The following is a 14,056-nucleotide window of genomic DNA, read 5'->3' on the forward strand; positions in this document are numbered from 1 at the left end:
AACATCCCAAGTAATATCCCAAATCGTATTCCAAGGGTTTGTAAACAGTTTTGATTTCTTTATCACTTGTAACTGCATTAATAATTATCACTGGCATTTAATAATGAGATAAATTGTTATTTTGAAGTTTGGTGTTATTTTAATCCGAAGCCATATCTGTTTTTCCAACAAGGTCATCATGTTTGATATCGACCAATTATGGAAAAGTTCATAATGGCCTGATCTATTATCCAATTCTACAGACAATGGAAAGGATTGACTGCAGCACTATAAAAGCAGCAACAATTAGAATCCATTCGCAGGCCCACCTGACATTTTCCTTTCAGTGTCATTCGACTACAACAAGGGACAAAGATGAAGTGGCTGCTCATTGCACTTGCTTGTATTCAGCTCTCTGAGTGCGTGATCAGGTAAGACCCGGTGATCGGAGTCTTGTTTTCGATAATAGGGTATGTTTTGATTGTGTTTCCTCACAGCTGAAAGGCACAATATCACCAAAATGTGTTTATTTTACCCTGAATGATTTAGTTCTGACTCTTTCTTCTTCCATTAGGAACATTGGAACAGGAGAAGGTCAGCGAATCCCTTAAGCCATTTCTGCCTGTTAATGAGATAGAGTCCGACATATGTCCCTTAATGCCTTTAAAAAATAAAAGATAATCAATCTCAAATTTAAAATGTTCAGTTTATACGTAGCATCAATTATTATTTCTGAATACGTCCCAAACTTCCATTATTCTTTGAGTGCAGAAGTGTTTCCTAATTTCTTTCCTGAAAGGCTTTAATCTTATTTTTAGACTAGTCCCCAATCCTAGATTCCCCAAAGAAATTGCTTCTGGCTATCTGTTCCTTAATATATTAAAAATTCCAATCAAATCACTCCTTAATCTTCTTAATTCCAAGGAATGCAGCCTTGCAGGGAGCCATCATGGTGGCTCGGTGATTAGCACTGCTACCTCAGAGCACCAGGAACCTGGGTTCAATTCCAGCCTTTGGTAACTATCTGCGTGAGTTTCTACTGGGTGTCCTAGTTTCCTCCCACAGTACAAAGGTGGGTGGATTGGCCATACCAAATTGCCCATAGTGTAGGATAGGTGGATTAGCCATAGGCAATATGGGCGGTGAATCTGGGTAGGACATTCCTCAGAGAGTCTTTTGTGGGGCCGAATGGCCTGTTGCCACACTGTAGGGATTCTATGAAAATATAAAATCTTTGTCTTCTCTTGTATGCTACTTCTGTTTACCAGTTAGTACACAGTGCACAAAATTACATAGTTTATGTGGATGATGTTGAAACATGTAGAGAGATTATTTCACTTAATTTTGAAATACTTATTTCCCAGAAATTTGACCTACTTTCACTCCTCTTCTTGCAGAGTAAAACTATTTAAGGGTAAATCTGTCCGTGATATCTTGGAAGAACGTGGTTTACTTGAGGACTTTTTAAAGGAAAACACCTACAATCTGTATTCAAAGTACGTGGGACCATTCCAGACGGACGCATTAGCTGCGAAAGAACCACTAATAAACTACCTGGATGTAAGTAATCCACCATAGTTTTAAAGAAAAGCAGCAAACAGGGTCGAATGGAGACAGTAACACATTCCATTTGATTTAATTACATTCGACCCTTTATTAACCATACTATATGTATCTGAAATCCAAATAATGGAATCAGTCATATTGCAATGAATATATTTTAGGACAGCAGTATGTGCTGCATTGTCAGAGATGTTGCCTTTTTGATGAGGGTTAACTCAAGCTCTGTCTGCCCTCACAGGTCATAGAGTCATAGAGTCATAGAGATGTACAGCACGGAAACAGACCCTTCTGTCCAACCCGTCCATGCTGACCAGATATCCCAACCCAATCTAGTTACACCTGCCAGCACCCAGCCCATATCCCTCCAAACCCTTCCTCTTCATATACCCAGCCAAATGCCTCTTAAATGTTGCAATTGTACCAGCCTCCACCACTTCCTCTGGCAGCTCATTCCATTCACGTACCACCCTCTGTGTGAAAATATTGCTCCTTAGGGCTCTTTTATATCTTTTCCCTCTCACCCTAAACCTATGGCCTCTAGTTATGGACTCCCCGACCCCAGGGAAAAGACTTGTCTATTTACCCTATCTATGCCCCTCATAATTTTGTAAACCTCTATAAGGCCACCCCCTCAGTCTCCGACGCTCCAGGAAATTTTAAAAAATTCCAAAGAACTTTTCAAAGCAAAACAAGATACTTCTCCATAGCATTTTTGCCAATGCTTCTGCACCCTGAATCAACATTACTAAGTAAAAATTACCTGATTGTTATCTCATTGCAGTTTGCTTGGAGCATGCTATTAGATAATTGGCTGTCAGGTGATTCCAAAATTCAATAAAGCAGTTTATTAGTTGTTAAATACTTCAGGATGTCCAGGGTAGTAGAAGTTACTATATAAATGCACAATCTTTCTATTTTCTCATTACCAAAATCTCAGAAAAGGTATTTCATTCCATGAAGAAGTTTTAAAAAGATAACTTATTTAGTTTCAAGGTTCCAAATGAGGTTTACAACAGCCACTCAGCATTCCTATACTTATCATCACAAATACTTATTTGCTCCCATTTCTCAGGTCGCAGGTTACATTAACCTGCTGTGAGATATAGTATCTTAGTTAAGTATTTGGAAAACTTCTAATTAAACTTCAATGGCAGTAAAATCTAGTGTGTTGCAACAGGGCTGCTAGGCTTGTTCCAGTTATGCTTAGATTCAGTTCAAGCCCTAAGTTAAACTTCTAGGAAACCAAACACAGCTGCATAAACATACCTGATTCGTAAAATACATCCACCCTAATCACTGGCTAAGAACCAGGTGTATCTCCAATTTTACATCTTTCTTTTAATTTCCTGACAGCTGTCATACTTTGGAACGATCAGCATTGGGACTCCACCTCAGAGCTTCATCGTTATCTTCGATACTGGCTCTTCAAACCTTTGGGTTCCCTCAGGTTACTGTACCAGTGCAGCATGCAGTAAGTAAATATGGACAAACAGTATCAATTCTCACAAAGATATACAGAAGTTTGAGGTGACAGTTATTCTTCTTAACTTAATATGGTTGATTCTCATGTTATAATCTAATTGTTCAGCTCTAAACTCATACTTAGCGCTGTCACAAAATGCTGTATAAGTGAAATGACTGGCTTTCCTTAGCATATTTGAAAGAAGCTTGGTGCTGAGCTGATTCTGAATCCAACTCGGCATGTTACACATTAAGTCCATGCTAGTCAGTAATCTAAAGCAGAAAGTCCAATATCTTTTATTTCCCAGGTGTATTGTATCCATCACTTATTGGATATGTCATCAATATCTCTATCAAACAGGGAGATAGTCGTAGAACGTAAGTAAATTCCATAGACTCCCAAGGTTTTATTTCCCATTAATCGAACTGGACAACACAAAGAGTTATCGCTATATGGGAACTGCTTCCAGAAAAGGAAGCCTGGAGCTGACATACCTGTCGGTTCACTTTAAATATTGAAGCAGAGAGTGAAAATGTGTTCTTACAACAGCCCAGTAGTTTTATAGTCATTATTATCAAATCCACCTTTTAATAATAAAGTCATAGAGTGGTAGAGTTATACAGCATGGAAACAGACCCTTAAATTTCTAAACTGCTGTGGTGGGATTTGATCACTGATGTTAACACCAGACCAGACCAATTTGTTGCTCATTGAAGTGAACAGTCTAATCCAATGAAAATAATTGTCTAAAATGTGCTCTGCTGGCAGATGATCATCGCAAGTTTAATCCACAAGCCTCCTCAACATTCCAGCTTTCAAACAAGTATGTTTCCATTCGATATGGTACAGGGAGCATGACTGGCGTATTGGGATATGATACAGTCAGAGTAAGTCACATGAGTTGATCTTCTCTGTCTGATGGATTCGGGTTCTAAAGTGAAGGGCAGTGCTACAGATTGTGGCTGGCCAAGGCACTATGCAATTCAAGAACAACTGTCTCTCCTTTACCTTCCATTATCCTTGAGATAAAGGCTAGCATTCCATTCACTTTTATCATTCATGTTTGTACCTGTTCATTGACTTTAAATGATCTATGCATTTGGACTCTAAAGTCGCTTTCCTCTCCACCATTCCTAATGTCTTGGCATTTGACTTTGATGTATCTTCCTTCTGGCCACAGAGGATGATCTCACATATGCCCACATTGTAGTCTTCATTTTCCTTTGCAATATTGTGCAGCCATCTACACGACTCACTGTTCCTCCTACCATCATGTCAGCTGCACTTGACACAATCATCTAGGTTACAAATAACTCTGCTGAAATGCTGAAGCTCCAGTTCAGAACTCTAGCAACACTGCTTGTCACATTCCACCAGTCTGCATCTCGCCATCACCCACAGGCTCTTACTTCTACCTCCCAACCAATTTCTAACCAAAGCCAAAAGCCCACCTTCAAAGTGCATTCCCACATTTGCTAATATTCATCTTATGAAGCCTTTTCCAATGCCCTCTGGCTGTCCAGATATATGGCATCCATAGGCACTCCTTATCTAAATTTGCAAAGTCTTATCAGATCAAAAGGCTGCTGTCTCATTATAGAGAGAGTGGGTCACTGCCCCTCAGGCAAGGGGTATAGTTGAGAAGGAAAACACGTCATGGTAACTTCAGCCAGTGCAGGACTTGTCCCCATTACACAGCATCACAAACCAGCCATCCAGCCAACTGTGCTAACCAACATCAATCCTTATCTACCTTATTACCGACCACTTCAAAAGTATCAACTATCTTTAATAAAGTCATGACGGCTCTGTCTGATCAGTTCAACGTGCTGGGTTACTGTTGTGAGAAACTCAAGTGGTAATTAAATACACCTCAAAAGGAGCTCATAGTCTATAAAACATCAGGTATGTCTGACCAATCTGCAAAAAACCAACACAAATTTAAGTTTCTTCTTTTTTTCTTTCATTTACAAATATTGAAGAATCCACTTTTTTTGTAAGAAATCCATAAGAGCTTTCCAGGGAAGAGTGGGGCACCAGATGAGGATTGAGTATTTCAGTACAAGCTCCAAGGACAGGAGAATCCGTGTCCAAAAGATCAGGAGTTCTAGGCACTATCTTTCAATTTCCAATTTCCTATTTTGTGGGAAAATTGCCAAATGCTGATTTCATTCCTTCCTCCTCCCCTGGAGAAAAAGGTGGTGTTCTGGAAAAATGTTTTAAAAGGCAATTCATTTCTTCAGTAGCTTTGAAACCACTGAGTCCCATTTGGAGGCCTCACTGCTTCAGCTCACTGGGTCCATATACGTATCCATCAATAAACCAGGCCCTGCCTGAGGTCAAAAACAGAAGTTGCTGGAAAAGCTCAGCAGGTCTGACAGCATTTGTGGAGAGCAATTAGTGTCAACATTTCTGGTAGAGTGACCCCTCCTCATGCCCAAGGAATTCAACCAGGAACTTCTTGAGAATTCAATCTATATCCCAGTCTTCACAGTCCGGAAGACAGTCACCTATCAAAAGGCAAATGCACATCCTATAATTTACAAGGGCAATTAAGGACAACAGAGACCACAGAATTGGCAGAAACCCTGTTTGTGTTCATTTTTACCAGCCTCATGTTACCTGATAGATGCATAGTTACTTGAAAGATAAGTAAATGAATTACCTACACAGCAACCTCAGGGCTGACTTGGTACTTACTTTTGAAGAGTAAAGGAATTACGGGTTATGGTGAGCAAGCAGATAGGTGGAGCTGTGTCCATGAAAAGATCAGCCATGATCTTATTGAATGGCGGAGCAGGCTTCATGGGCCAGATGGCCTACTCTTGCTCCTAGTTCTTATCTTCTTATGTTGACTTCCTTACCGTGTGACCTATTGTAGATATTTAAACTGATTTTGCTTTGGTCAGGTATCGAGCATTGGTATCACCCACCAGGAGTTTGGTTTGAGTACAAGTGAGCCAGGAACTTTCCTTTACTATGCTAAGTTTGATGGAATTCTGGGATTAGCATATCCAAATATTGCTGCATCGGCTGCCACCACTGTCTTCGATAACATGATGTCTGAACATCTAGTGACGCAGCCACTGTTCGCTTTTTACCTGACCAGGTGAGTTTTTCTTCCCAACACTTGTAACTTGCAAGTCAACCTTATCATATTGCCGAATGGTATCTGTACAAAATGTGCCTTCTCTTTGAGCTCAATGCCATTTGATTTTTTTTGGCATAATAGAGCAAGTATTGGGAAATTAAGCACAATAAAGACAGGAGGTCAATACTCAAATCCCCACCCCATGTACGGTGGAGCAATGTTTCTTCCAGCTCCCCCAGCTCATCTGTCAAGGATGTTTGGCCCTGACCACTCAATGCATTTAAAGAATGATGGAGGACAGGATGAAGGAAACCAGCCAATGTCTCCATATTCTTTTTGAGGTACTGAAAACCATAGCAAACCAGCATGTGATAGCAAGGGGAATCACAGAGTCACAGGAATGTTATCACGCAGGAGGAGGCCATTCAGCCTATCATGCCTGTACCACTTTTATTACCTCGTGCCAATCTCCTGCCTTTTCCCCATATCTTTGCACACAGGGAAGAAGGAAGAAGTTACTAATAACTCTATTGCGATGGCGTGGGCTATCAATGAACACTTCTACCTCTCTTTGGGTGCTGTACTTTTCTTTTGGGAGGTTACATAGTTCACAGAAAGCTTCTCTTCTAAAATAATATTTTATGTATCTGGGGTGCCGTTGCCTCCTTTAGGAATCGTCTTCTGTTCTCTCCCAGTTTCCTTTTGGGAACCCTTTCGGGAGCTCACCCTTCTACCTTAGGTAATGGCCATCCCTTAGAGGAAAATGCAACCCTATAGACATTGCTGCTTGACACTTTATGCCATTTCTTGAGGTTCTCAGTGTAAATGTACAGAATCAACGCAGCACAGAAAGAGATCTGTCAGCCCATTCGTGTTTGTGCAATTCTTTGGAAGAAGTATCTCCTGAGTCTCACCGCCCAGCCCCCTCTCCATTATCCTAGAATTGTTTTTCTCCCATTATCAGGTACATTGTTGAGTCTATTTCCATCTCTTGTCCCAGCAGTGCATTCCAGAACACAGCAACAAAGGAAATAAATCTAACTAGATCATGATCACAAGACAAATGAAAAGGAGCTTGAAATCACAGGAGCAAAAAGAACTCTAAGCAGTGACACCCAGAAAAGATTTGAGAAAAATGAGAATGATCTCATTGAAACATATTGGATTCTGAAGGTGCTTGATAGGGTAAATGCTGAGAGGATGTTTCCCCTCACTGGAAAGTCAAAGACCAGAGGGCATAGTCTCAGAATAAAGAATAATACTAGAAAGGTAGAGGTGACCACTGGTAGTACATGCCATCGCAACAGAGGTTTTAGGAGCTCCCTCCTTCTTCCCTGTGTGCAGAGATATGGGGAAAAGACAGGAGATTGGCACGAGGTAATAATACAGGTGTTGGCATGATCAAAATTTAAGACTAAGATGAGGAGGAATTTCTTCTCTTGGCGGGTTGTGAGTCTTTGGAACTCCTTGCTTTAGAAAGCTATAGGGACAGAGTCCTTGTGTATATTAAAGACTGAGATAGGTAGATTTTTGATCAGTCGGGGAATCAAGGGTTATGGGGAAAATCCAGGAAAGAGGAGTGTCAGATCAGACATGATCCTATTGAGTGGCGGACTGGCTCCTCCTGTCCCTGTTTCTTCTGGCCTTAAGAACTTAAGACAGTCACATATGATGTGAGAATTGGTTTAGCTCAGTTGGGCTGGCTTGTAGGGCAGTGTGCTATTAATAGCATGGGTTCAATTCCCATCACTGGTTTGAGGTTACCATGAAAGACTCTCCTTCTCAACCTCTTCCCTTGCCTGAGGTCTGGTGGGCCTCAGGTTAAATTGCCACTAATCACTTCTCTCCAATAAGAGAGAGCAGCCCCTCTGGTTTGATAAGACTACACAACAACATACATGATGCACCATGTCAGCAGATCTCCTAACAGGAGTAGATGTAAGCAGCACCAGATCACAATCCACATGTGAATTTATATGCTTCTGTTGTAGGATTTCACACAGCTCTGTCATTTTCATTCTCTCTAAGATTTACAGCAATTATACCAGCATGTTAGTAATGACTTTTAACTACATATTTGACAAAGAGGCCAATATGATGTGATCTTGAAAAGACTAGGTGATGGTAAGCACTTCCAGATTAATTTTTTTTAAACTCATGGCTTACAGACAGGATGGTCAGTCTGGAAGTGAAGTTGTATTTGGTGGAGTCGATCCAAACCATTACACAGGTGAAATTAACTGGGTTCCTGTAACTCAGGAAGGATACTGGCAAATCCTGGTGGACAGGTAAGTGAATGTCCAAAATGTCACATGTTATAAAACTGAATTCAACTACAAAGATATATATTGATTATAAGCAAATTAAACAGTTCCCTGGTAATTGAACATTACAGCAGTGGAAAAGAAAATATGTAAGGGACTAGTGGGGAAATATATAATTCAGAGTTATAGTGAGATTCAGAGCAAGGACAGTTCATGTGGCCTGCTATTTCTATTAAATTTTGCTATTGCAAACATCCATGCCATCCTTCCTGATCATCTTTGACATCATGAATATATCCATATCTCTAAAACTCTGACCAATTCCCCAATATATATGATCCAGTTCCTTATAAAGACGACATGCTCCATAAATCTTGGATCTGTTTAAACACAAATTAGCAATTGCACTTGTAACACACATTTAACTTGCTCTAAGACACTGTAAGAATTAAGCAGTTAATGAAACAAGGACTTGGGGAGTGATGAGAGGGAAGTAACCCAAGGTGTAGTTAAGGATTTGAGTTTCGAGGAGACTCCTGAATGTGAAGCAAGTCTTAGCAGGCATCAATGGAAAACATAGACTGTGTATGGATGAGAAACTAAGATGAGAGTGTCTGCCATTAAATAGTGCTGGGGAAGGGTTAGATACTGTAGGGAAGGCCATGCATTTGGAATAAACATGAGGAGGAAGGCTTTGAAGCCAATCTGAATGATGACAGAAAGTCAAATCCTAAAGAGAGAATCAACATTAATCTGGTTGAACCTGACAAAACCCCTTAAGTGAAAAATATTGAGCATTTGAAAAAAGTACTAAAAATAGAGCAGCAGTATCCACATATTCAAAAGTACAATCTAAGTTATATATTTGTGTTATGTTATATATTTGTGCTATAATGTATATTTACTAACAAAACAATGGCAAAATTAGAATTGCCACAGTGTGAAACCAGGCTACTGGGCCCATTGAGTCCACACCCCCTCCCAAAGGGGCCCATCCGGACACACCCCTTACCCTGCCTTTTCCATGGTGAATCTACCTAACCTACATATTTCTGGACACCATGGGCAATTTAGTAAGGCCAATCCGCAAATTCTGGACATCTTTGGACTGTTGGAGGAAACCAGAGCACCCAGAGGAAACCCACACAGGCACGGGCAGAACATGCAAACTCCACACAGTCAGTCACCCAAACGTGGAGTCAAATCCAGGTCCTTGGTGCTGAGAGGTAGCAGTGCTAACCACTGAGCCACCATGCCACCCTTTGAATTCGGAAACTACATACCTTGATACATGATACACACATATATCTTCTTTGGCAGTACCTGAGGGTCATGGATGACTTATTTCCACTCTGTGGGGTGGGGGGATGGCAGAGGAGGGAGGGATGGAGAAGGACGACTCGACGGTAGCTGAATAGTCCCATCCTGGAACCTCAGGCTCTGCCCTATGTGGGACAGGCGGTGTTTGAGAAGGCAGGTGGGTGGGCACAGTATGGATTCTGTGCACTCTTTCCACCGTTTGCCCTTGAATTCCATGTGCTCTACTCAATCACGCTCTGAGTGGTTAGCACCTACATGGATGCCTCTTCTCCAGTTTGCGCATTTGCAAACAAGTATAGCAGATATATGATATGTAATGTGAAGAGTTGTGATTTATCTTTCTAAAACAGACATGTAACTAGCAATTCCCTTTGCCTTCTTAGTGTGAAAATCAATGGCCAGATCGTGGCTTGTCACGGAGGCTGCCAGGCTATCGTCGATACTGGAACCTCTCTGATTGTCGGCCCCAGCTCACCCATCCAGACAATTCAGAACATGATTGGTGCACGTTTAGAATCTTATTCCATGGTAACCTGCATTGTACTTTATTCTAGAAAATGAATTATTTCCTCTTAATGGACACAGGTTCCTTAAGAGATTCAGATGCACTTGTATTTTACATTGTTGCCAAAATAAATGAAAATCTCAGATAACTGATCATTCCATTTGAACATAAATGAGATTGGCTTCCCAATCATATTGATGATTAGCTTCCCAGTCAGATGATACCACTGTTAACCTTGTGTTTCTCTGTCCTGCAGTATGTTGTGGACTGTAGAATGTTGCCCAGTATGCCTTATGTGACATTCACCATCAACGGAATTGACTACCCTCTTTCTCCATCTGCTTATGTGCTCCAGGTATGCTTCAACACTTAGACGATCCGAATGAGCGTACCATTATCTGAAGGTTGCTGGGTTGTGGATGTTCTCAGTCTAGTGGCTGCACTTCAAATTTTACAGTGACCCTTAACATCAGCCAAACCAGCTGCCAGCTCTCAGGAACTGTGTGGTTTGAATCTCAGTGCATCTCAAATGCTTAATCCGTCCATAAACGAAGTTATTGACCTCCCGTATGAATGAAAGCTAGAAGAAATTACAATTTTGTGGAACTTTGTTTATTTCTTGCTTTCAACTAATATTTGTTGAAGCACAAGAGTTAGTTCAGGCACAAACTGGGAGGTTTGTGTAAAGGAAGAGGCTGGATAAGCTAGAACTCTTCTCCCTGGAGCATTGGAGTCTGAGAAGTGACCTTATAGAGATTTATAAAATCAAGAGGGGCATGGATATGGTGAATAGCCATAATCATTTTCCCAGGATAAAGGAGTCCAAAACTAAAGGCATATGTTTAAGGTGAGAGGGGAGAGATTTAAAGGGACCTGCAAGCCAACTTTTTTTATGCTGACAGTAGTGTGTGTATGGAACAAGCTGCCAGAGGAAGTGGTAGAGACAGGTACAGTTACAGCATTTAACAGACATTTGCACAGGTAATTGGATATGAAAGGTTTAGAGGGATATGGGCCAAACACAGGCAAATAAGACGAGGTCAATTTAGAAAACTGCTCTGCATGGGTAAGTTGAGCCCAAAGGTCTGTTTCTGTGCTGTATGACTTTATAACTCTAAGTCTGCAAGTAACAGTCTGAATCTATAACTGCAGTTCAGTGGGCACTTGCTGCCCTGAGGTATCCCTCAAGTCTTTCTTAAAGTGTAATCAGGACTGAAAATTATTCAACAACGTGAGTTACCACAGTTAAGGTCAATTCTTAACTACTCACTTCCCCAGCTAACACTCCACCCACCATGGGAAAACTGAGCTGGAAAGGCCTGGTAATAAACACAGAGCAGGATAAAGTCAGGGAGAACCTTGAGCAGAGAAGCAATCCAACAATGAGTGATAGTCTTTGGAGTGTGCAGATCAAATACGTTTGTATGTAATACAACACAATACTGAAACAAGTGCTTTCTTAGAAGCAAACTAGTACAGGACAATGTATTGATTTGCTCTTTATTACTTCCCTTGCAGAGAAATATCAATGGTGCAGAAAGTTGTATGAGTGGATTTAGCAGCATGGCTCTCCCTGTCTCTGAACAGCTCTGGATTCTTGGGGATGTCTTCATTGGAGTCTACTATTCCATTTTTGACCGCGGAAACAACCGAGTGGGCCTAGCCAGGGCCGTCTAATGTCTTCCTTCATGACGTTGTTTAATTTGCTTTCCCTAACTCTCCCCAAATCACATTTTCAAATTTTTCTGACATTACTCACAATTCCCAACTGTAACAGCCAACACAATTCAAAATATTATCACTAATCATTTCCACCATTATTTTAACTAAGTAATCAGGCTGCCTGTTTAATGCTGAATTTAGAGCCATACTTTATGGATTTTTGGAAAGTATTGATGATGAATTCAAAACAATAAATGTTAAAGTGTTGCAAAGATTTAATAGCTTTGATCTCTTACTTTCTGAGCACTAGAGGTGATGGAGATAACTGCAACTTGTGTTCATACCAGACAAAGGTAGTAAAAGGTAAAGTTTCCATAGTCTCATCAGACCATACAGCCCTTCTCTTATTAGAGAGTGAGAAAGACAATTAGAGGTGGTTTCATCTGAGGGTCACCATACCTCAGGTGAAATGAAAGGTTGAGAAGGAGAATTGCTCATGGTAACCTCAGCTGGTGTGGGAATTGAACCCACACTGTTGGCATCACACTGCATTGGAAACCAACTGTCCAGTCGACTGAGTTAACTGATACCCTCACAATGATAATATCAGTGAGACTGATCCGAAATACCCCTTCCCAGATATTGAACAGCATCCCACAGTATATGTGATCGGCCAAGTTAAATTTCCATGCAATTATGTGTTTAGATTAATAATAACTTTTCCACAGCACATGTTCAATAGTTGACACAGAGTTTGGACAGGGTTCAATCCTTAAGTTTCCTTTCATTTTTGAGATGATCAGTAAAAGCCTTTCAACTTTGATTCCTAAATCCTGAAAAGGGGTCATGAAACAATGCAGCACTCAAATTCCTTACAGAAACAGCAAAAACTACAGCTCGTGAAAATCTGATTATAAAATCAGAAAACACTGATAATGCTCAGTAGGTCAGACAGCATCTTGGGTAAAAGGAGAGTAAGGTTAACTTATCAAGCTTTTAACTGTTTATCCAAAGGGTCATTTGACAGATAAGGTAATGACATTGGTAAAGTTCTTGTGGATCACACAATCCACTCTTTCAATTTTAATTTGCTCATCTAGAATAAACTTACATTTACCCTAATGATGGATCAAATTAGCTATTCAATAATTCAAGTCGTTTTGCCTCCATCACTCTTGATCACTCCAGATGTGAAGAAAAATTTACAGATAACATCCTAAATTTAAATAGTGTAAGTTGCAGCCTATGTCAATTCTCCTATTTCTCCAGTTTAATATAAGGAATTGCAGATAAAGTTTCTCCACATTGTTTACAAAAGCTTTCAGCACAAGAGTGGGCCACTTAGTCTGTGGTGCTTCTTCTGCCATTCACTGGAATCTTGTATGATCTGGTTATAGCCTGATTTCCTGATCAAGGATCTATCTATCTCAACCTTGAATATATACAAGGACTCTGCCCCCATAGCTCCTGACGGCAAGGACTTCCAAAGACTCATAACCCTTTGAGAGTAGAAAGTCTCCTCATCTCAGTCTTAAATTGGCATCTCTTTATTCTACACTCTTTCTTTTGCTTCTAAGCATTATGGGGAAATATCCTCTCAGCCAAATTGGGGTAAATGGAAATGCCCCCATTAATTGGCAGGCAATAAACCGACCACTTTGTCATCTGCAGAGAAGACAGGTGAACATGCCAGTGGCAAATTGAGATCCTTAAGTAGTGGTTAGTTGACTACTTATGGACTTTAATTACTGCTACGCCAAGATGTTCCCAATAGACATTTTCCCTGGCACTTGATGTCTGACATGGCAAGAAGGAAAAATAATTCTGTGTGTTGGCCCTGGAGAGATACACACCTCCATCCTACCACCTTCAGGGAGGTGAAAATTGTACCTTTGGTTTTAAGTAGGATACCAATCATTTTTAAATTGTATCCTGATATTCTAGACTCCCCCACCAGCTGAAACATCTTTTCACATCGGTCAAATCCAATCAAGATCTTATACATTTCAATTGATTAACTTCAATAGGCATAAGCCCAACCTGCACAGCTTTTCATGCTATGAAAATCCCTTCATACCAAGAATCAGTTGAATGAACCTTTCCTAATTGTTTCTAATGCAACTATATACTTTCTTAAGAAAGGAGACCACAATTATACAACGTATTCCAGATGCACTCTAAAACAATGAACAACTGTAGCAAAACTTAAC

The 14,056-nt window shown here is 40.5% G+C and overlaps 1 protein-coding gene across 1 annotated transcript; it reads left to right on the forward strand.

Annotated features, from left to right (window-relative positions):
- Positions 1–275: 275 nt before the first annotated feature.
- On the forward strand, positions 276–11,939 carry LOC122563103 (pepsin A-like). Its single transcript, XM_043716533.2, has 9 exons — positions 276–410; positions 1,377–1,539; positions 2,896–3,013; positions 3,773–3,891; positions 5,914–6,113; positions 8,264–8,383; positions 10,063–10,207; positions 10,441–10,539; positions 11,703–11,939. Exons 1-9 carry the CDS (start codon positions 355–357, stop codon positions 11,859–11,861), a joined length of 1,179 nt encoding a protein of 392 aa, XP_043572468.1. The 5' UTR covers positions 276–354; the 3' UTR covers positions 11,862–11,939.
- Positions 11,940–14,056: the final 2,117 nt, after the last annotated feature.

This window comes from Chiloscyllium plagiosum, unplaced genomic scaffold (genome assembly GCF_037043375.1).
Source record: "Chiloscyllium plagiosum isolate Xiang-an unplaced genomic scaffold, Cpla_swu_hap1 HiC_scaffold_26, whole genome shotgun sequence".
Classification (NCBI taxonomy): Eukaryota; Metazoa; Chordata; class Chondrichthyes; order Orectolobiformes; family Hemiscylliidae; genus Chiloscyllium; species Chiloscyllium plagiosum.